Source organism: Oncorhynchus kisutch, linkage group LG17 (genome assembly GCF_002021735.2).
Source record: "Oncorhynchus kisutch isolate 150728-3 linkage group LG17, Okis_V2, whole genome shotgun sequence".
Taxonomy (NCBI): Eukaryota; Metazoa; Chordata; class Actinopteri; order Salmoniformes; family Salmonidae; genus Oncorhynchus; species Oncorhynchus kisutch.
In genome coordinates this window covers 37,397,478-37,422,588 of record NC_034190.2, presented here as the reverse complement: position 1 = coordinate 37,422,588, position 25,111 = coordinate 37,397,478, and the positions used below count along the sequence as shown (strand labels likewise).

Sequence of the window (25,111 nt, the reverse complement as noted above, 5' to 3'; positions counted from 1 at the left end):
AAGTTGGAAGCACAGAATTGTCTAGAATGTCATTGTATGCTGTACCATTGATATCCCTTCACTGGAACTAAGGGGCCTAGCCCGAACCATGAAAAACAGCCCCAGACCATTATTCCTCCTCCCCCAAACTTTACAATTGGCACTAGCATTGGGGCAGTTAGCGTTCTCCTGGCATCCACCAAACCCAGATTCATCCGTCGGACTGCCAGATGGCGAAGCGTGTTTCATCACTCTAGAGGATGCGTTTCCATCTTTTGCACCACTCCAGCCAACGCTTGGCATTGTGCATGGTGAGCTTAGGCTTTTGTGTGGCTGCTCGCCCATGGAAACCAATTTCATGAAGATCCCAACAAACAGTTATTGTGCTTAAGTTGCTTCCAGAGGCAGTCTGAAACTCGGTACTGATTGCTGCAACTGAGGATAGATGATTTTTACACGCTACAGCCCTCATTGGTCCCGTTCTGTGAGCTAGTGTGGCCTACCACAATGGTTGAGCCATTGTTGCTCCTAAACGCTTCTACTTTACAAAAAAGCACTTACAGATGACCGGGGCAGCTCTAGCTGGGCAGAAAGTTGACGAACTGACTTGTTGGAAATGTGGAATCCTATGGCCCTGGCCCACAGTGTTCTATTGGTCAGAGCCTACAGCGTGGCAGTGGAATGCTCCACACAAAACAGACAATGTTTTGGATGTCAATGAGTTCCCACCAATTTACTCCCCCTCAGTGTTTGTGTAAGTAACAGAACTCTACTGGATCACTGGGCACCTGACTAAAATCAGCCTTATATTCCTTATGTATATTTTTTATAGATTACATTAGGTCATGTCTATGGCCAGGAGTTTTCCATGAACACGTTACGCGACCATGACTATCTCCTAGAACTGGGGTCCAGACTGCAGTTTTGTTCCAAGATGGTGTAGCAGACAGACGTCTTTGTCCTCATCTTGTCCGGTGTATATATCTTTTATATCTTTTTTCTTTGCATATTTTTTATATTTTCCCTAAACCTCAACTTCAAAATACTCTCCTGCAACTTGCCTCATGCAATGTGGTATTGATCTGCTATTTTCTAAAGTATTTTTCTTTACTTTCGAACCAGAATCCCCCAACAGAAGCTAGCCCGCTAACTAGATACTAGATAGTGGTCAGCTAACCACTGGTAGCGGTCATCAGCTAACCTCTAGCTCGGAAATCCCTCACTAGTTTGCACAACGCGATTCAAACCAGAGCATACCGGAATTATTTTCTCTCCATATCTCCGGATTCCTACCGCAAGCTCTGAACCTTTTCACCTGGATCATTGCAGCTAGCTAGCTGCAATCCGAGTTGCTACTCCTGGCTAATGTCTCTGTCCCAAAGCAAGCACCAATTAGCCTGGAGCTAGCCCATGCTAGGCCAATCTCCCAGCTAGCTGAAGAGGTCCATCAGCCACTCCTTGGGCTACAATACCTATTTTGCCAATTAGCCTGGACCCCTTTTACTACACGACGCCCTGCTAATCCATCACGACTGGACTACTGACGTAATCTGCCCGAGGGTTGTTTTTGCAACGAGGAGGCTACAACAGACTTCTTTCGTTGCGACGTACCTATAAGGCTCTTCTGCTAGCTTGCTAGCCCCGGCCCGCTACCTGTCTGAATCGCCGTGTCTCCAGCCAGCTTAACTACACACTGGACCCCTATGATCACCGGGTTACGCATGCCTCTCCCTAATGTCAATATGCCTTGTCCATTGCTGTTCTGGTTAGTGATTGTCTTATTTCACTTAAGCAGAGCCTCCAGCCCTGCTAAATATGCCTTAGCTAACCCTTCAGTTACACCTCCCACACATGCAGTGACATCACCTGGTTAAAATGTTTCTAGAGACAATATATCTCTCATCGTCACTCTATGCCTAGGTTTACCTCCACTGTATTCACATCCTACCATACCTTTGTCTGTACATTATGCCTTGAATCGCGCCCAGAAACCTGCTCCTTTTACTCTCTGTTCCGAACGTACTAGACGACCAGTTCTTATAGCCTTTAGACGTACCCTTATCCTACTCCTCCTCTGTTCCTCTAGTGATGTAGAGCTTAATCCAGGCCCAGCAGTGCCTAGCTCCACTCCCATTCCCCAGGAGCTCTCATTTGTTGACTTCTGTAACCGTAAAAGCCTTGGTTTCATGCATGCTAACATTAGAAGCCTCCCCAAGTTTGTTTTATTCACTGCCTTAGCACACTCTGCCACCCCAGATGTCCTAGCTGTGTCTGAATCCTGGCTTAGGAAGACCACCAAAAAGCCTGAAATTTCCATCCCTAACAATAACATTTTACGACAAGATAGAACTGCCGAAGGGGGCGGAGTGGCAGAGATAGCCTGCAGAGTTCTGTCATACTAGCCAGGTCTGTGCCCAAACAATTCGAGCTTCTACTTTTAAAAATCCACCTTTCCAGAAACAAGTCTCTCACCGTTGCCACTTGCTATAGACCACCTTCTGCCCCCAGCTGTGCCCTGGATACCATATGTGAATTGATTTCCCCCCATCGATCTTCAGCGCTTGTGCTGCTAGGTGACCTAAACTGGGACATGCTTAACACCCCGGCCATCCTACAATCTAAGCTTGATGCCCTCAATCTCACACAAATGATCAAATGAACCTATCAGGTACAACCCCAAATTCATAAACACGGGCACCCTCATAGATATCATCCTAACCAACTTGCCCTCCAAATACACCTCTGCTGTCTTCAACCAGGATCTCAGCGATCACTGCCTCATTGCCTGCATCCATAATGGGACTGCGGTTAAACGACCACGCCTCATCACTGTCAAACGCTCCCTAAAACACTTCAGCAAGCAGGCCTTTCTAACCGACCTGGCCCGGGTATCCTGGAAGGATATTGACCTCATCCCGTCAGTAGAGGATTCCTGGTTACGCTTTAAAAAGGTCATTCCTCACCATCTTAAATAAGCATGCTCCATTCAAAAAAATGTAGAACCGGGAACAGATATAGCCCTTGGTTCACTCCAGACCTAACTGCCCTCGACCAGCACAAAAACATTGTGGCGTACTGCATTAGCATCAAATAGCCCCCGTGATATGCAACTTTTCAGAGAAGTTAGGAACCAATATACACAAATCACCACATTCTTATTGGCAGACTCAACAGCCTTGGTTTCTCAAATGACTGCCTCGCCTGGTTCATCAACTACTTCTCTGATAGAGTTCAGTGTGTCAAATCGGAGGGCCTGTTGTCCGGACCTCTGGCACTCTCTATGGGGGTGCCGCAGGGTTCAATTCTTGGGCCGACTCTCTTCTCTGTATACATCAATGATGTCGCTCTTGCTGCTGGTGATTCTCTGATCCACCTCTACGCAGATGACACCATTCTGTATACTTCTGGCCCTTCTTTGTACACTGTTAACTAAACTCCAGATGAGCTTCAATGCCATTACAACTCTCCTTCTGTGGCCTCCAACTGCTCTTAAATGCAAGTAAAACTAAATGCATGCTCATCAACCGATCGTTGCCTGCACCCTCCAGCCCAGCATCACTACTCTGGACGGTTCTGACCTAGAATATGTGGACAACTACAAATACCTAGGTGTCTGGTTAGACTGTAAACTCTCCTTCCAGACCCACATTAAGCATCTCCAATCAAAAATTAAATCTAGAATCGGCTATTTCAAAGCATCCTTCACAAACAAAGCATCCTTCACTCGTAAAACTGTTTCACCTCGTAAAACTGACTATCCTACTGATCCTCGACAATGTAATTTACAAAATAGCCTCCGACACTCTACTCAACAAATTGGATGCAGTCTATCACAGTGCCATCCATTTTGTCACCAAAGCACCATATACTACCCACCACTGTGATCTGTACACTCTCGTTGGCTGGCCCTCGCTTCATACTCGTTGCCAAACCCACTGGCTTCAGGTCATCTACAAGTCTTTGCTAAGTAAAGCCCACATTATCTCAGCTCACTGGTCACCACAGTAGAACCCAGCCGCAGCACGCACTCCAGCAGGTATATTTCACTGTTCCACCCCCAAAGCCAATTCCTCCTTTGGCCGCCTTTCCTTCCAGTTCTCTGCTGCCAAATGACTGGAACGAACTGCAAAAATCGCTGACGCAGGAGACTCATATCTCCCACACTAACTTCAAGCACCAGCTGTCAGAGCAGCGCACAGATCATTGCACATGTACAGAGCCAATCTAACAACCTCATCCCCATACTGTATTTATTTAGCACCTTTGCACCGCAGTACATCTATCACTCCAGTGTTTAATTGCTATATCGTAATTACTTCGCCACTATGGCCTATTTTTTTATTGCCTTACCTCCCTTATATTACCTCATTTGCACACACTGTATATATACACTTTTTTTCTCTACTGTATTATTGACTATGTGTCGAACTGCTTTGCTTTATCTTGGCCAGGTCGCAGTTGTAAATGAAAACTTGTTCTCAACTAGCCTAGCTGGTTAAATAAAGGTGAAATAAAAATAAAAATGACGGTGCCACATTGAATGTCACCAAGCTCTTCAGTAAGGCCATTCTACTGCCAATGTTTGTCTATGGGATTGCATGGCTGTGTGCCCAAATTTACACACTGGTCAGCAATGGGTGTGGCTGAAATAGCCAAATCCACCTACTTTTGTGTGATATATCTATAAAAGAAACTGTAAATATTGATCACATTCCTTGTGTATGGTCATATACTTTTATACTGTGAACCTGTTATACATTTGTACCTCCTGTTTCAGGAAGTGATTTCACGGAGTACTGCCCATACATGCATACGACCTTCCACCCACACCTGGGAAAATGGATGCCTGATAAAGACCTGGGAGCATGAGCAGCAGTGTGCAGCGTTTTCCTCCTTCAACTCCAGCACCTGCAAAAAGGTACCTGGATGTGCGCATGTTCTTCAGCTTTTGGAAAGCAGACCACCAGGTTTTGCCTGTGCTTAGCTCTATTTAGTTCATTTTTATCCCCACCCAAAAATACAACTCTAGTCCATGCCGATGACAAGCATAACCATACTTGAAAATATGAAGAGTGGTACTCAGTGATGTGTTGGATTTGCCCCAAACATAGCGTTTTGTGTTAAGGACAAAGTTTTACTTTAGTGCCTTACTGCAAACAGGATGCATGTTTCGGAATATTTTTATTCTGTAGAGGCCTCCTTCTTCTCACTCTATCATTTAGATTAGCATTGTGGAGTAACTACAATGTTTTTGAGTCTTCCTCAGAGTTTAAAATAGGGAGAAAACTGTTTTAAAGTCACCAATGGCCGTATGGTGAAATCCCTGCGGGGTTTCCTTCCTCTCCGGCAACTGAGTTAGGAAGGACACCTGTATCTTTGTAGTGACTGTGTGTATTGATACACCATCCACATTGTTATTAATAACTTCAGATAGTCAATGTCAACCTCCCTGGTCTTTGTGGTTGAATCTGTGTTTGAAACTCACTGCTCGACTGAGGGACTTAAAGATAATTGTGTGTGTGTGTGGTACAGAGATGAGGTACAGTTGTCATTCAAAAATCATGCTAAACACTTAGTGTAGTCCATGCAACTTATTACTTAACTTGCCTAGTGCCTTGTGTGCACTTATGTGATGAAATATTCAATTAACATTTTTAAGCTAAATGATCTGATCAGTTGCATCAGACTCATTGCTTTTTAACGTGTTTTTTTTAGCCTAGGCCTACTGGTTGTATGAATTTGGGATCTATCGTCCCAGAGTTTGTTTGGGAAAAGCCATTTCTTTCTAGACAGGCTGACCAATAGAATATGTAAACTCTTCTACTATGGGGCGGCAGTGGGGCGGCAGTGTAGCCTAGTGTAGCCTAGTGTAGCCTAGTGTAGCCTAGTGTAGCCTAGTGTAGCCTAGTGTAGCCTAGTGTAGCCTAGTGTAGCCTAGTGTAGCCTAGTGTAGCCTAGTGTAGCCTAGTGTAGCCTAGTGTAGCCTAGTGTAGCCTAGTGTAGCCTAGTGTAGCCTAGTGTAGCCTAGTGTAGCCTAGTGTAGCCTAGTGTAGCCTAGTGTAGCCTAGTGTAGCCTAGTGTAGCCTAGTGGTTAGAGCATTGGACTAGTAACCGAAAGGTTGCAAGTTCAAATCCCCGAGCTGAAAAGGTACAAAATCTTTCGTTCTGCCCTTGAACAGGCAGTTAACCCACTGTTCCTAGGCCGTCATTGAAAATAAGAATTTGTTCTTAACTGACTTGCCTAGTAAAATAAAGGTTAAAAAGAAGAAGAAAAAAAAAGAAGAAAAAAATGGGGGTAATAGATTGACATGGGCCAGTGTTTTTGCTTATCTTTACTCATCTTGTTGGCTGAGGCAAAGTAAACGTGTACAGTTATTCTAACACCTTCAAAGTGCGCATCAGAATCCGGTAAGGACAGCAGATCATTGCATCCGCGACTTGCATGTTCTGTTAATATGAATCGCCATAATCTAAATGTGATTTCTTGGTGCATGTTGTTCTACTAGAATATCACTAGAGGGCAGCAGATAACATCCTTTGGTAGAGTGGCCAACATGATCTTACTTTGAGGACATTCATTACATAAATCACACATATTGATCAAATGTAGATTGCGGGCCACATTTGAAGTCTAATCAGAAAACAGACAGTACTCTTTCTGTCAGGCCTTACCATTGGAATAGTTTTGAAAATCCAAACTTTCCATCACCTCAAAAGGCTTGCAAAATGATCCAAAATAAAAAATGGAACACATAAATAAAATGCACGCACTCTTATGCTCAAGGTCATAGATGAAAACCGTTTCCTTGACTGTAATCTCGAAAAACACATTCGCTCTAATCCAGTCTAAACCCACACTATTTTTGGAGGGTACACAAACTACACGAGCTGCATAATAATTTGATTATTTTCATAAATTTCCACGACAGGCAAATTTGTGTCGTGAGGAGATATAAAATAAAAAAAGACACGTCCATAAATCTGATGTAAGTCATGTTGGAGCGATGCCAGGTGGGGGAGAGCTGCCAAATCCTGTTCTGGGCCACTGTCATCGAGAGATTACAGGAAACCCAACAAGGAAAACCATATTTTTTTTAAAATAAGTGTTTCCTTATAATAGAGTAAGGAGGCAAGACGCCCATCTGAACCTGATGCAGTAGCTCTACCACTCCAGTCCACGACAATGTAAAGCAGAGGACACCACAATGGGTTACTGGACAAAGTCCTGCCGGATTTTATTGTGACAATTATAGGCTACAAGACTATACTAAACAAATATATAAACAACACAACATACAACAATGAAAGATTGTACTGTGTTACAGTTCATAAGAAAATCAGTCAATTTAAAATACATTCAGTAGGCCATTATCTATGGTTTTCACATGACTGGGAACACAGATATGCATAGGTTTGTCGTCACAGATACAATTTTTATTTTAAAAAATTAAATAAGAAGGGACGTGGATCAGAAAACCAGTCAGTATCTGGTGTGACCATTTGCCTCATGTAGCTTGACACATCTCCTTCACATTGTCTTCAATGGCTGTGTGAAGTTACTGGATATTGGCGGGAACTGGAACACCCTATCGTACAAGTCGATCTAGAGCATTCCAAACGTGGTTAATGTGTGACATTGTCAAGTGAGTGTGCATGCCATGAAAAAAACTGGGGCATTTTCAGCTTCCAGGAATGGTGTACAGATCCCTGCGACATGGGGCTGTGCATCATCATGCTGAAACATGAGGTGATGGTGGCGGATGAATGGCACGACAATGGGCCTCAAGATCTCGTCACAGTATCTCTGCATTCAAATTGCAATTGTGTTCGTTGTCCGTAGCCTGCACATACCATAACCCCCACCGCAACCAATGGGGCACTCTGTTCACAACGTTGGCGTCAGCAAACCGCTTGCCCACACGACGCCATACAAGTGGTATGTGGCCGGTTGGACTTACTGCCAAATTCTCTGGCGGATATTCTTACAGTCAGCATGCCAATTGCATGCTCCCTCCAAACATCTGTTGCATTGTGTTGTGTGACAAAACTGCACATTTGCCTTTTATTATCCCCAGCACAAGGTGCACCTGTGTAATGATCATGCCGTTTAATCAGCTTCTTGATATGCCACACCTGTCAGCTGGATGTATTATCTTGGCAAAGGAGAAATGCTCATCAACAGGGACGTAAACAAATGTATGCACAGAATTTGAGTGAAATAAGCTTTTTGGGTGTATGGAAAATGTCAGTGATCTTTTATTCCAGCTCATGAAACATGGGACCAACTCTTAACATGTTGCGTTTATGTTGTTTAGTGTATTATCAACAAATAAATAATTAAATGTGAGAGAAGTGTTTCAAATCTGAGCTGATAGAAACAAAATGTAAATTAGACAACTAGACATAAACCCCTGAGAGTTTCAAATCCAAGCAATAGTAAACACGCAATGGCAGCAAAACATGAACTCCACTGAACCCTTACAATGCCACCTCATTATCACAATTTTTAATCAGCATAATGACTTGCTGACAAGGCTAGGTGATTACCAGATACATCTGGTGCCGTTTCAGTTTCACGCTCTGAGTCGTCTCCCTAGGCAGACGAGCTGCATCCCACAATGTAAAACAATATTCCGGTATTCACCCTAGCTCTGGGACTTCCAAGATTGAGAGGAACTAGGCAGAAACCATGATGCATTCTCCTTCAAACAGAAAGGGCAATATACATGAGAGGGCCATGTTTTAAACAAAGGCAACTTAGGATGCAGGGCACGGAGCTATCCTCCTGCTCTCTCCCTCTCCATATCGTTACTCATTGCATGACTGGTGTTCAACCATTCTGGAGCAGCAATTCATTATGCTTTCTCTGTTAAGTGTGTCTGTACAACTACAGCAATGCTGAGATAGAAAGAGAGAGATTCAAAAAGGGATAGAGGGTGAGGGATGGAAGGAGAGGTGAGGGACGGAGATGTGAAGAAAGGATGGAGGGAGAGTTGCCTGGTCTGTGTCCTGTTGGAGGGGGGCTTAGTGGGGTAGGTGGGGGTTGAGGAAAAAGGATGCTTTTTTTCCCTGCAACAGTTACTATATATAGCCCAGAACATTCACCCCCCTTCCCTTTCCTCTCTGACATGCGCTGTGCGTACATCGTGAGGCAGAGTCAATGAGGGGGAAAGAGAGAGAAAGAGCTGAATGGAAATACATAGAACCACCATCTTGGCAGTTGGCAGTACTGTATCAATGGTCTTTGGAAGGACAAAGGTTGGTCATGAACCTAAAGGTCGTACGAGTGTTACAACATACCAGCCCTGGAATAGCTCATCCCAACGTCCTTGTGTTTTATCACCTGTATAAAAGGACTCATATCACGCTGTCGTAATCGTATAGTTTCAAACAACAATCTTGTCAAATCAAATTTTATTTGTCACATGCGCCGAATACAACAAGTATTCAATAGACCTTAGTGAAATGCTTACTTACAAGCCCTTAACCAACAATGCAGCTGAACAAATAAATACAAATGATTTTTTTTTTACAAATAATTAAAGAGCAACAATAAATAACAGTAACGAGTTCATATTTCTAAACTTTGAATATTATTAATCATTAGTTATGCTAGAGACATGAGGGGTGCCATAGTCTAGGGTCTACACCAGCAGTTAATGTGTATCTGTAGGAGGAATGTATATGATCAGTGCAATTAAGCTTGGAATGTGCCAAGTGTAGGGAAGATGATCACGTGGCAGGCACTGATAAGGGGAGAGAGCTGTGGATTAGTGACGAAGGGGGTCGAGGTCAGGTCACGTCACATTCAGGGAGAAGGAACAGTTTATTGCCCGTATCACTTAACTTCCTGCCTAGCAATAAAGATGCAATGTTTAGCGAGAAGGAGGAGACTCCACCCCAAATTGGGGTGGGTATATATACACACACACACACACACACCACCACTGGTAGCACCATGTCATCGTCTGTTCAGCTGTTCGATCCTTTGGGATGAATAAACTTGGTTTAAGCTGTCATAGTGTCCGTCAAGTTCTTACTCTGATATTTAGAACCTAACAGAGGCTATATACAAGGGGTACTGGTACAGAGTAAATGTGCAGGGAGTCCAGGGTGGCTGGAGGGTGGCTGGAGTCTGATAATTTTTTGGGCCTTCCTCTGACACCGCCTGGTACAGAGGTCCTGGATGGTAGGAAGCTTGGCCCCAGTCATGTACTCCGCCGTACACACTACCCTCTGTAGTGCCTTGTTGTCTGAGGCCGAGCAGTTGCCATACCAGGCGGTTGCTCTCGATGGTGCAGCTGTGGGAATAGGCATTGTTGTGCCCTCTTCACAACTGTCTCGGTGTGTTTGGACCTTGTCAGTTTGTTGGTGATGTGGACACCAAGTGACTTAAAGCTCTCAACCTGCTCCACTACAGCCCCATCGATGAGAATGGGGGCGTGCTCGGCCCTCCTTTTCCTGTAGTCCACGATCATCTCCTTTGTCTTGATCACGTTGAGGGAGAGGTTGTTATCATGGCACCACACTGCCAGGTCTCTGACCTCCCTCATTGTTGTCAGTGATCATGCCTACCACCGTTCGTCATGCCTACCACTGTTTTCTGACCACTGTGTCATCAGCAAACTTAATGATGGTTGAGTGATGATGTTGAGTCGTGCTTGGCCATGCAGTCATGGGTGAACAGAGAGTAAAGGAGGGGACTGAGCACGTACCCCTGAGGGGCCCCGGTGTTGAGGATCAGCGTGGCAGATGTGATTGAATCGTGTATAGTACTAGAAGCGAGCTAAGGATAAGTATGAGATGAGCATAGACCCCGATTTTAAGTCATATACTTCGATCTCAAATTTGACTTAAGGCTATACAATGATGAGCAGTACAGACTTTCCCCCCAGATATTTGTTAAGTCAGGCTGCATAAAGCCCCCATATCAGCATCAACAACATTGACGTTTGGATTGAAGATAGCAATATAGAAGGGTGAAACAAGGTTGTGGAAACACAAGTAGGCTATTTAAAGTCAATCTGTACTACAAATACAGGTTTTATGTTCCCTACAGGTATCCAGAGTCATATTTGAACCCACAGATCTAAAGAGAAGCCAATATAATCAGAAGTGAAGTTTGCTCAGTGTGAGCTGGTCCCCGGGCGCTCTGGCTTCGCTGTCAAAGTAGAGCAGAGTGAATTGTTTGTGCACACACTGCATGACCCAGAAACCAGGCCTGGAGAAAGAGGCCAACTGACTGTAGCCCTGTACAGCACAGATGGGGCCTCAGCAGCCAACTCCCGGGACATTTTCCAAAGGTGAATTAGTGATCCGCTAGAGGGCGTACAGGGGAAACAGGGGTGAGCGCTCTCTCTCTCCCCCCATTTGTAACAGGGGACACCCTGACGGGGGCTTGAAGAGGAGTCAGGGATTGACTGGGCTCCAGTGAAATGACAATTCATAGGCTCTGCTGCCAGCCCTGCAGCTGCTCTTTTAAATACTAACAGTAGCGTCAGGCACTAACTACAAATAAGCCTTTTCAGAAGCTGCAGAAAAATCATCTTTACTTCTCTATAGATGCTCTGAACGCAAACAACTTTTGTGATTTATGGACAGAGGAAGTCTGAATAATGTTTTTTTTTCATGGAGTCTAACTTCTTCCATCTGCGGTTCACTCTGTCATCTCTCTTCATAGCCCATCCAAATACTAATACAGTCCTAGGCCCACTGCCCAAATTTCATCGACAAAAATGACACAGGGCAACACCGATTCTCCCTTTCTACTGTAAGCAAAAGTCTCAGCAAGGACAGTCAGAGAAGCCTGCTAAATCTCTCCAAAAGGGTAAGTGTGTGTGTGTGTGTGTCTCCAACTGACTACCCTAAGGACTTTCAAGAGCACATTTTCTATCAGCAGGGGGAAGGCACAGTCAGATCCTTGTTACACGCTTGCTTAAAGTACTAATTGGAACTTTTTTGAAGAGGGAAAGAGGAGCTCATTGTCCCATATGGGGATCTTCACCTCGTGTGCCTCTTACTAAGCCAGTGAGTGGATGGGGTTGAGAGGAACTTTGTCATCTATCTATAATGTCATGGCTAGCTCAGCTTTGAACATTGATAGGTCATCTCAGCCAATGGGGCATTGACATGCATGGGTCAACTTAGTCACAAGAGCATTGGGATGAGTAGGTGATCTCAGTTGATCGGAGATACTAAAAACATAACCCCACTAAACAGATGAGTCAATATTGTTACTACAATATACAATATGTTACTATTGTCACATATTTGGTCACATATTTTCCTAACACATAAAGGGCCCGTACACAAAGCCTGTGGCAAAAAGTAGATACTACTATATACAACTATGCATGGTTAAATCCATTTGAATTCAATCACTTTCTGACAGCTTTCCCTTTTGATTTACACAAAACTTCCCACGCATGTTTGCCCATGGAAGAATTGGACACAAAGTGACTTTTTGGACATGAAAGCCAAAACATTCGAGATCGAAAAAGGAGCTCAAAGTTGACCCATTTTCCACACCCCACCATACCATGTTATCCAGGTCTTCATCGCTGAAAAAGATAAACAGTTGAGTTCGATATAATTTAAAATCTTATAAAACAGGGGTTTCAAACTGTTCGATAATTTGTGGGTGTCATTTCAATCATAGAACGGACCCATCCCTTCTGACCACTGCAATTTAGCGGTTACACCATTGACAGTTTAACTTCAGCTTACTACCACAAAGATGGCCGCCTGTCCACCCACCTTCGAACTTAAAGTGCTCGTGTATATTCTATTATCGCAATAGATTTCCTATGGAATATTGCCAGTATAATTTAAAACATATTCCCATTCAAGACAACATTCTCTGACCTCTGACCTCCAACCATTTTGTGGTACCATTTGAAAGTTGTGATTTAGTACATACTCATAAGCCAAAACATGTCACCAACCCTGTACTCAAGAGAATGTTGTGTCTCAAACGATGGCAGGCACAACACAACACCTCAGATGATGTAAAAATACGCGATGCGAATATGAAGGAAGAAAAACAAAACAAGAGTTTACGCATTTTTAGGTAATGGACATTTAAGGTCAAAATAATGATTTTTTTTTAATTATCAAATAGTTTGACAAACCTGTTTGTAAGCTTTGAAATTATTTCAATCGCAACTGTTCATCTTCTCCAGTGATGAAGACACAGATGGCGGGGTCTGCAAAATAGCTCAAATTTGAGCACCTTGATTTTGGCATTCAGGGGTCCAAATTGTATTTTTATTTATTTATTTTACTTTCTGAATTCTACAACGGGCAAAAATGGATGGAAGGTTTCGTTCAAATCACAAGCGGTGCTGTCAAAATGTGATTGAATTCAAATGGATTTACCCTCGTACCGATACCAGCTACTCTACTTTGGTCACCCCAGGATGCTCTGGCATAGTTCGTTTGCCATAGGCTGTTTTGTACAGGGCCTCAAAATGTATAGGTCAACTGTGCTACTTTACATCGCAGCTAACAGGGCCTTGGCATGCATGGGTCAGCTTTGTCACTACAGGTTTGACAGGTCAACTCGGTTGCTGCAAAGTTCAGGTATGAGTCAATACTGTTACTGCATGGGTTATTAGCACATTAAGACTCACAGGTCAACTCGGTCTACATGGTTCATCTACAACCTTGGGATGCATGAGTAAACTCCAACATTACAATATACAGTATTAGAGTACGCACAAACCTTTGATGCCACTAACCATGTGCCTGACAGTACCGCCAAAGACCTGATCTAGGCCTACAGGAAGTGTTTGGGCACGGCAGGCTTGATAAGTTCATTTCCTGGCTACACATGGGAACTTTCAGACTGACTGAAGTTTGCGACATATCACAATTCTCTCCCTAATTCACCCTGAAATCATATAAAAATGTAAGTGTTCAAACTTTGCCCGGCTCCACCATGGCCCCCAGGCTGGCCTCTGATAGGCTGTCCGATGTGAGCCAGAAACTGATGCATTCTCCGAATACAACATTTAACTCACACCGTTGGGTGTGTAGCTGAGGCAGTAAGCTACAGTATTTGCGCTGGGCATCAAACAGAGTAAAAAAAAAATATATGCTCGATTTGGAGCATAAGGACAGTGTTTAATATTTCAGCAGAAGGCACAACGGCAAAGAACAAAAAAAACTAAGTGCCTAGAATAATCATGACTGAAAAATAAGCTTTGAGGGTTTCTGTACTTTTTCGACTTCAGCAGCTGCGGATTTTAAAGCTTGGTCCAACCCATGGGTATGAGGAGGTATGTTGAGCCTCATGGGTATTTTATGCAACCCCTAAAACATTCATCCTTCTATATGGTGAGTACAGTAGGCAAGGCAAGTGCCCTCCTGTCACGATCGTTGAAATGAGCGGACCAAGGAGCAGTGTGCATAGAGTTCCACATGTTTATTAAAATGAAACTCACCAACAAAAACAATAAACAGAGACAACGATAGACAGCTGCCTCTGATTGGGAACCATACCCGGCCAACAAAGAAATAGAAAAACTAGAATCCTCCTGGGCTCACTGCTTGGTCCCGTGGGTGGTGGGATCTTCTGTCACGATCGTTGAAATGAGCAGACCAAGGCGCAGTGTGCATAGAGTTCCACATGTTTATTAAAATGAAACTCACCAACAAAAACAATAAACAGCAAACGAGACGTAACGACTGGAGTGCTCACAGGCACTACACAAAAACAAGATCCCACAAACTAAAGGTGGAAAAAAGGCTGCCTAAGTATGATCCCCAATCAGAGACAACGATCGACAGCTGCCTCTGATTGGGAACCACCAGCCAACAAAGAAATAGAATAACTAGAATGCCCACCGAAATCAGACTCCGACCTAACCAAATAGAGAAATAAAAAGGCTCTCCGAGGTCAGGGCGTAACACCGTGTTAGGTGAATCTCAAGAAGCCACATTTGCCAGAAACCAAAACAGGTTCCAACGGCATCCTTATGACGTCAGACTACATGGTCAGATTATCTAATCGCTAAAAAGACCTACAAAGACTGCTGGTTATGTGCCCAGATGCCAACCAGAGTATGGTTGGTATCTTCCCTGACGTCTTAAAAAAACAAACATATTTACCTGGTTGTAATAGGATTGTAATGTCTGAACAACCCCAATGGGATATAGATATCTATCTATCTCTATAACCCAGTAAACAGAGTGTATTCTAACTCAGGTATTCCATCATGCATAAAACTCTGACATCGAGTCCCTCATCTGTGCCCACATTTATATCAATGACTCTGAAATTGTCTCACTTCAGCCATTTCAAACCACACATCAGAATGGGGCTCGGCAAAATTCATGGTCATCCGAAGTTACAAAGCAGAGTACACAGCAGGGTGCACCATGACTCAATGCTGCGTCCCAAATGGCACCCTGTTCCTATTATAGTGTACTACCTTTGACCAGGGCGCAGATCAAAACTAGTGCACTGTAAAGGGAATAGGGTGCCATTTTGGCCGCATCCTTTATTCAAAACGAGATGGGAATCATATTTCTAACTTAGAGAGGAGTTTCTAAAAAGGTAATTGGCATGTCCAAGACATTCCTACTTTAAGTTGTTTTTCCTCCCTAGTATTTTCTTAGGGCGTTTTCACACCCTTTTGAGCTCTAGTTCAAATCAGAGTTCGACTATATGTTACATTGTATTGATTTATTTTCTTTCATTTGGTCCGAGTGGTTTCACATTGACAAAATGTCAAACATACAAACACTCCTGAACAAAACCATGTGTCCATGCAATCCATTTCAGATTATCATTTAGCATCACTTTTGTCCCCAATCTTCATATTACCTTTCAACAACATGCATGAGGAAACAGCACGATAGCCCCTCTAACTGCTGTGTGAATAGGCTATATTCAGTAGTCTATATCCCAGCATAGCCTCCCCATCTCCCCTAATCTGCATCGGATGCGCTCATAAATGCCCTGCTACTCACAGAATGTTTCAGCGATATCAAGATATGATACTGTATTTGTTTCATCAAATGTTCGCAGTCAAGCAACCAATAATATTGCGCGACTCTGGTGCTTTTCCTGTGTTTGGTCCGGACTGGATTTTTCACCTGCAGCAACCCGCACCATGATACGAAATATACCGGACCGAGACCACCCTTTTACAGCGCCCCCCAAAGTGCAAACAAACCAAACTAAGGGGTTAAAATGTAGTGTTCGGAAAAAATGCACCAAACCAATTTGGCGTGAAAGCCCCTTTTTAAAAAGGTAATTCATGCCGTTGACTGAGTGAATTGATTCTTTTGACAGACAGTTAAACTACAGGAGGTGATGTTACAGTACACAGCGGGGAGACATCGGCAGGTACGTGCTCGCAGTGCCTTGCGTCAATTGCATATTCATCAGGTCTAAAATTAGGCTGTGTTACCTCATCCCTGTAGCTCTGTGTGTGACTCTGCCTCAGTATATAAATTCAGTGTGAGTCTGTAAAAAAAGTTAAAAAAGGACGCCTTCCAATTGACATCTAATCCACTTCAGTAAATTGGCAGTTACACCACCTCAGTGGGAGGAATAGGAGGCCATCTAATCAGTGACTGACAAAATATAGGCTGCTCTGTGAATATGAAGACAATTTGTGGGTATTTTGAAACCATAACGACTCTGGCACAATATATTTTCCATCCTAACCGCTTTTATTGACTAGAATATGGCCAAAGATACTACTGAGGTTGTAATGTACTACATACGGCTACTGAATGACTAGAACACGGAAGAAATAGCTAGAAAACATTCATATTCTTGTGTATCACTGACAACCACAGCTTTGAGGTTAATAAGTATGATATATCACGTAGGTGCTGTTAAAAGTGTTTTCTTCCTATACTGTGGGTGCTTCCACAAAGCCCTGAGTAAACGAAGTGAAAGAGGCTAGTGTTGAGGTGCAACAAAGAGCCTGTCAGGTTCCTTGGGAAGTGTAGCCAGCATCTTCCCCTGGGCTGAGAGGCCTCGCTGACGGCCAGGGCTCTGGGCCGGCGGAACTGAGGGATTTGATTTAGGCTTCTGAATGGACGCACAGGGAGGAGGGTCGGGGTAGGATACATTAGAGAGGCTGAGCAGAGAGTTGCCAGACTGAAGGGAATGGACAGGCTCGGACAAAAGGGGTAAACATTGTTTTTAAATCAAGGGTTAAGCAACTGCAAGCATGCTAGGGAAATTGCCATAAATGTTAAATGCTTTTCGACCTGTCCTCAAATTAATATAATTGGTTCAGAGTTTGTTTTGATATTTCAACATGCGTGTCGCAATCGCGTTTGGTGTGGGGGGGACAAAATCAATTTACGCACGATGGCGGACGTCCGGTTTGGGCATGGTGTTAAGCAATGTCCTGTAACAGTTCCCTGGAACCCTCAGCCACAAAGCCGCGTACAGTGTCCCAAGTAAATATGCAACAGATGACATAAGCAGTCATAACAACTTATGTCAGTATGTGCAAGATAAGCTTTCACTGTCATACAGCAGATCATGCAGCGGGACATTATGTCACGACTGTTCGTATCACTTGTCATGAAGCAACACCAGTTATGACAGACAGCTTTATGAGAATGACGTCCTCTACATGTTTTCACAGCAGTATTAAGTTAGGCTTCATCACATAGAGTCACCGTCAAGTAGAACAGCACATTTGTAACAGCACTGGTCGTTAATCAAGGTTGTGTATGTGAAGATATGAGGGAGGCACGGTGTCTGCCCATAGGCTGTCTCACAATTTTGACATAATGGAAAAATATAAAACGCAACAATTTCAAAGATTTTACTTAGTTACAGTTCATAAGGAAATCAGTCAATTAAAAATAAATAAATTAGGCAATAACCTATGTATTTCACATGACTGGGCAGGGGGGCAGCAATGGGGTAGACCCACCCACTTGGGAGCCAGGCCCACCCACTGGGGAGCCAGGCCCAGCCAATCAGAACGAGATTTTCCCCCACAAAGGGCATTATTACAGACAGAAACACACTGCCAAATTCTCTAAAACAACTTTGGAGGCAGCTTATGGTAGAGAAATTAACATTCAATTCTCTGGCAACAGCTCTTGTAAAGATTCCTGCAGTCAGCATGTCAACTGCAGGCTCCCGCAAAACTTGAGACAACTGTGGCGTTGTGTTGTGTGACAGAACTGCACATTTTAAAGTGGCATTTTATTGTCCCCAGCACACGGTACACCTGTGTAATGACCATGCTGGTTAATATGACACACCTGTCAGGTGGATGGATAATCTTGGCAAATGAGAAATAATAACAGGGTTGTAAACAAATTTGTGCACAACATTTTAGAGAAATAAGCTTTTTGTGCATATGTAAATTTCAGCTCATTAAACCAACACTTTACATGTTGCGTTCATACTTTTGTTCAGTATATTTTCTGTGAAGGAAAACTATAGATGCACGTCCCCGATCACTCTATTGAAGCAACAAAACAAAAATCACTTGACTTTTAATATAAAACACAACCTGTCAATATGCCGCCTCATATTCCGATATAAGACTACAACGGTATGAATATCATGATACCGCCCAACCATAATGGACATACACAAATAAATACATACCATATCATACTAAATGGAGTGTCCCGGATCTATGTTTACTATGTTGTCTAACCCTGAATCCAGGTTGTTGAAACTCAGCATAGAAAGGACTCAATCACAGAACAGCCAACACAGATTTCTATTCATTACAGGACTTTCTTGCAGGTTAGAGAGTAGGACCAAGGTACATTTTGTCTCTCTGTGCGTAGGCCCTATGTGGTATTGGTAATAGTAAGAGTTAAATGTCTAGATATGGGGGCATCCTTATTAAAAGTGTGGAAAAGCTGCATATTCTGCATAAGACAAAAAAAATATCCAAATACAATCTCCAGTGCATTACAAGGATGTTTGGAGAGCTTCAGCAGAATAAAACCTGACCTTGGGCGAGATTAGAAATTCCTCTGACGTGCAGTTCACATATCTACACACAATCTCTGCAAAGCAAGAGATTATTGCGGCGTCAAAATAATTTCTGCATATAAAGGCATACTTTATCTGCAAATATAGCTAAGTGTACCACAGTGAAGTTGGTCGTTGAGAAAATGTTAAATGGTATAACAAGATTTAGAGCAAGGACATGTTGAATAGACCTGAGTCTGCAGTCTGGTCATATGGGCTACAGACTTCTTTCCTCACCAGTCCTACATAATAATTTTAAAAATCCCAGGAGATGCAGGGGTGACCCAGGACAACACATGAATGATGCACACTTAACATTACACATGATGATCACAAGGTTCAGCTTGAACAAATGTTGCATTTAAAATTAGTGGTGGTAGGTGTTGATTACACCAAAACACGTTACATTTTTACTGGAGACCGTTTGGGATCGAAAAGTGATAGCATCAGTACATGGCAACACTTAAAGATCATAAGATAGGCAACCTGTCCACAATAATTCTCGTCACACCTGACACAGAGAAGGGTTTCATTATAAGTATACTCCCATAGGTTATGAACCCACCAAACATACCTCTCATTGGATTCTGGATCCACAAGATACCTCCAATAAGGTGAGGTGACTGGCCGAGCATCGCGGAACTGCACACTATGGCGATCTATTCGTCTTGCCTTCTTCACAGATGGCCCACAACGTCGCCTTATGAAACTAAAGGCTATTATCACTGGTCTGAACAAAGCCGTTCGCTTGCCTACATGGCATAATTGCTAAACTAGACCTTACTGTAAATACTCTGCAGAAATAACGCGCTCTCTAGTTAATGCAAATAAAAGGCTTTAAAATGTCAAAAAGTGATGTTTCCTACGCAGATGGAGCACTCACCACGGGCTTCAGCATGTTAGTGAACAGGTGCAGACCTCAAGCACCGCACGGTAACAGCGCACGTCACAAATTTAGACTAATTATTCAAACGGTTGCTCTAAATTTACCCACACCGGCATAGACTGTAAATCATTATTGAAGACAAAGACCTATTCTCTAGTATTTTCATCACACCTCTTTCGAAGCAACGCTACACAGGGTTTCAAATACCGACTGACGCCTGCGTATTAATACTGATCTGTATATCATGTGAATGGCCTGCTTTCCCTCTTTGCAAACACCATTGTGGTATACATATCAACTGCACTGTAGGAATAGATGACCGATGACCAGACCAAAAATTATATAGAGCACGGCAACTGCAATATCGTCCAATCACAGGCTTTCACATTTGAGCGCAGGTAACCAAGGATAGTCTATTATAGTGACAAGATATTCGAGTGACCGCTCCAACAATAGAAATGCATGTCCTCAAAGATGGAAGGCAGGAGGGAGGGACCATTCTAGCTAATGAGAGGGCAAGATGTGAACAACATGCCATAGAGATAGATAGAGGGCTAATCTTGGTATCAGAGCTATTATAACGTCTGTGACTGCATGGGCAGCGCTACTGATCTCCAGCGCTGCCCATCTCCATTTTAAAGAAGTACATTTTCTTCTTCATTGGCTGATTACTCCCAACTCATAAGAATCCCCACCCAGTTGGCTACTTTAAAATGGTGATGAGTCCTCTATCTAGCTCTTTGATCACAGGAACCGCTCCAATATAAAGTCGTTTTGGGGTAAATTGCCAAAATGTGTGTCCACTTATATCAGTGCATTTGTAACAACCGAACCATTACTTCTATTTAATCAAATATACCTCATGTAGCAAATTAGTAATTGCAATTGTTGTTGACTAAATTCGACACTCATTGACCTCCATGCAGAAATGACTCACCTCATGGGCTTATTTTTGTGGACAGATATTGGGCAGAGTAAAACTTCTCCGGTTTTCAGCAAAAAAAGGAAGCTTGGTTGAATGAGCTGTATCCCGTAAAACCGGATGCATCTGGTTGTTGGCAACTCCATTAAGCCTACCGTTCACGAAACAAATGTGCAAGAAACCCATCACTGAGGGAGTTCTATTAACCTTAGCCAAGGTGCACCGGTCAATGGCCTGTGACATGAACGCAGTGAGGGAGGAGTGCCCTTCTCAAATGAAACAGTAATCTGTGGCTCGGCCATGTTGTCAACAAGGCAGCATGGTGCATCGTCCAGAAACAGACATCTCTTTTCCATAAAATCTGTTTTGAAGGCATATCATTTAAAAAAAATCAAAAGCAATCATTTTTGCATGTGAAAAGTAAACACAGAATCGTACTTAGCTGAGGATAATTCACGTTTGTTTTGAGCTGACCCTGGCTTTGAATGGGGCACATGGATCACGCCCAGGAGTCAGCCCAATTCCAAAAACGAATGAAATCACTGAGGGTTCGATTAATCTCGCACAGGCGTCCGTGTAGGTGTGTTTTGCCCCGGCTGAAAGTTGATCGCATTCGAGCGAAGTCGGTTTAAAACAAAAGTGACGTATTTAAACGCATGTATTTATTAGTAAGATTTCGATAAAAAATGCTTTATAAAAATGCTTTATCTGCCTTCGCAATGAAAACTAGTTAGAAAAGGTGAACTTTTATTTGACGGAAAAGAGATGTATGTTTCTGGATGATTCACCATGCTGACAAAATGACAGAGCGGTGTAGATTACTGTTCCATTTGAGAAGGGCGCTCGTCCCTTCCAGCTTTCGCCCACTGAGGCGATGGGCCTTTGCCCGGTTCAACCCGAACCTGCTTCAAATAACTTCCTCACTTTTCACCCAGTACAAAATCCTCCCAACGAGGTAACCCGGGCCAGATCATTGAATCCCCTCACTGCCTATATCGGGTTGATTCATCCATAGACAGTGATATCATGCCTCGTCCCACTGCTGAAACAAAATAAACAACCAATTTTAATAAACAACATTGAGTTATCTTACCTTCGACAGCCATTGTGCTACTCTATACATTCGGGAATCATTCATACAGTAGTAGAATGTAGAACTCAATATGCTTTGATTGTACATCGGCGTTTTGGTTATCACTTGCTGCTGGAAAACTGGGGTGCACAGCAACTGCCCCTCAAAGAATTGTGGGGAGTGTAGGCAATTTCCCGATTTTAGGAAGTGTTTAATTTGGAACACCAATTAGCAAGTTATATTTAATTTCCTTTTCTGAAACTGTAAGTGCCAGGGGATTGAAGAAAAAAAATGGATAAACCTAACAAAAATGACTTGAACTGAAAGTGTCTTTCTTATTCTTTCTTCCAGTATCACAACATTTTATGTCTGTGTGTGTGTGTTCCCATAGGCTCACAAGCATGATGCTCACAGCGCTACTGCATAGTGCGTAGGCTTGCAAACTATCACAGATTAAAGGGAAACCCAGCCGAGAGCTGCCCAGTGATGTGAGCCTACCAGAGAATGTGTTGTCTTCACTAACATGTTCAACCACTCTCTGACCCAGTCTGTAATACCTACATGTTTCAAGCAAACCACCATAGTCCCTGTGCCTAAGAATGCCAAGGTAACCTGTCTAAATGACTACTTCCCTGCCCCACACACATCTGTAGCCATGAAATGCTTTGGAAGGCTGGTCATGGCTCACATCAATACCATCATCCCAGAAACCCTGGACCCACATCAATTCACATACTGCCCCAACAGATCTACAGATGACACAATCTCTATTGCACTCCACACTGCTTCTTCCCACCTGGACAAAAGAAACCCCTACTGTGAATCTAAGTGTGCATTCTCTAATTCTCTCCTTCTCTCTCTCGGAGGACCTGAGCCCTAGGATCATGCCCCAGGATTACCTGACATGATGACTCCTTGCTGTCCCCAGTCCACCTGGCCGTGCTGCTGCTCCAGTTTCAACTGTTCTGCCTTCTTATTATTCGAACATGCTGATCATTTATGAACATTTGAACATCTTGGCCATGTTCTGTTATAATCTCCACCCGGCACAGCCAGAAGAGGACTGGCCACCCCACATAGCCTGGTTCCTCTCTAGGTTTCTTCCTAGGTTTTGGCCTTTCTAGGGAGTTTTTCCTAGCCACCGTGCTTCTACACCTGCATTGCTTGCTGTTTGGGGTTTTAGGCTGGGTTTCTGTACAGCACTTTGAGATATCAGCTGATGTACGAAGGGCTATATAAATAAATTTGATTTGATTTGATTACTGTACATGAGAAGGCTGTTCATTGACTACAACTCAGCATTCAAGCTCATCACTGAGGTAAGGACCCTGGGACTGAACACTTCCCTCTGCAACTGAATCCTGGACTTCTTGACGGCCCGCCCCCAGATGGTGAGGGCAGGCAACAACACATCCACCACACTGACCCTCAATACATGGGCCTCTCAGAGGTGCTTGCTCAGTCCCCTCCAGTACTCCCTGTTCACCCACTAGGGGCTACCATGTTCACCCACTACTGCGTGGCCGCACACGACTCCAACACCATCATTAACAGTGGTAGCCCTGATCGCCGACGATGAAGAGACAGCCTAAAGGGAGGAGATCAATGACCTGGCAGTGTGGTGCCAGGACAACAACCTCTCTTTCAACGTGGACAAGACAAAGAAGCTTATCGTGTACCACAGGAAACGGAGGGTCGAACACGCCCACATTCACATCGACTGGGCTGTAGAGGAGCAGGTCGAGAGGTTCAAGTTCCTCTGTGTCCACATCACTAAGGACCTATCATGGTCCAAACACACCAACACAGTCGTGAAGAGGGCACGACAACGCCTCTTCCACCCTCAGGAGGCTGAAACGATTTGGGATGGACCCTCAAATCCTCAAAAACTTCTACAACTGCACCATTGAGAGCATCTTGACTGGCTGCATCACTGCTTGGAATGGCAACTGCTCTGCATCTGACCGCAAGGTGCTACAGGGGGTAGTGCATACGGCCCAGTACATCGCTGGGAACGAACTCCCTGCCACCCAGGACCTCTATACCAGGCGGTGTCAGAGGAAGGCCCTAAAAGTTGGCAAAGACTCCAGCCACCCAAGTCATAAACTGTTCTCTCTGCTACTGCTTGGCAAGAGGTGCTGGAGCGCCAAGTCTGGGACCAAAAGGCACCTGAACAGCTTCTACCCACAAGCCATAAGACTGCTGAACAATTAATAAAATGGCCACCTGGACTATTTACATTGACCCCTTTATTATTTATTTATTGTTTTACACGGACTCCCTTGCACTGTCTCTATGCACACTCACTAGACTCTACCCACACACTCACAGATACTACACGGACATTCCAACACACACACACACACACGCATATAGTTGCCACACACACACAGAGAGACACTTTCACACTTCACATACGCTGCTGCTACTCTGTTTATTATACTGTATATCCTGATTGCTTAGTTACTTTTACCCCTACCCACATGTACATACAATATTACCTCAATTACCACAACTACCTCGTACCCCTGCACATTGACTCGTACTGGAGCACCTTCCTAATATTGAGTTGCACCCCTACTGTCACGCCCTGACCGTAGAGAGCTTTTTATGTCTCTATTTTGGGGTTGGTCAGGTTGTGATTTGGGTGGGCATTCTATGTTCTTTTTCTATGTGTTTCTATTTCTGTGTGTTTGGCCGGTGTGGTTCTCAATCAGAGGCAGCTGTCTATCGTTGTCTCTGATTAAGAACCATACTTAGGTAGCTCTTGCCCACATGGGTTTTGTAGGTAGTTGTTTTCTGTTTTGTGTCTTTCTGCACCAGACAGAACTGTTTTGGTTTTTGTTCGTTCTCTTCGTTGTTTTTTTGTTAATCCGTGTTCAGTTCAAATAAGAAAGATGAACACGTACCACACTGCACCTTGGTCCTCCACTCCTTCCAACAGCTGTTACACCCCCCCCCCCCCCTTTTGCCCTCAGAACAGCCTCAATTCATCAGGGAATGGACTCTACAAGGTGTGGAAAGTGTTCCAAAGGGATGATGGACTCCAATACTTCCCACAGTTGTCAAGTTGGCTGGATATCCTTTGGTTGGTGGACCATTCTTGATACACGCGGGAAATTGTTGAGCGTGTAAAACCCAGCAGCGTTGCAGTTCTTGACACAAATCAGTGCGCCTGGCACCTACTACCATACCCCGTTCAAAGGCACCTAAATGTTTTGTCTTGTCATTCACCCTCTGAATGGCACACATACATAATCCATGTCTCAATAG

The 25,111-nt window shown here is 43.7% G+C and overlaps 1 protein-coding gene across 6 annotated transcripts in view; it reads right to left on the bottom strand.

The window, feature by feature from the left end:
* samd12 (sterile alpha motif domain containing 12) overlaps positions 1-25,111 on the bottom strand; it is a 117,957-nt gene that overhangs the window by 89,263 nt on the left and 3,583 nt on the right. Inside the window, exon 1 of one of the 6 annotated variants that reach the window (XM_020507134.2) lies at positions 21,860-22,013. The exons of 2 other annotated variants lie outside the window; for them this stretch is intronic. In XM_020507134.2, coding sequence (XP_020362723.1) covers positions 21,860-21,872 — 13 coding nt within the window. In that variant the 5' untranslated portion in view covers positions 21,873-22,013. Of the gene's footprint in view, positions 1-19,532; positions 20,293-20,781; positions 21,352-21,859; positions 22,014-25,111 lie in introns of those variants that run through there. 3 more of the 6 variants (XM_031793766.1, XM_020507135.2, XM_020507133.2) reach the window with 3 other exon arrangements.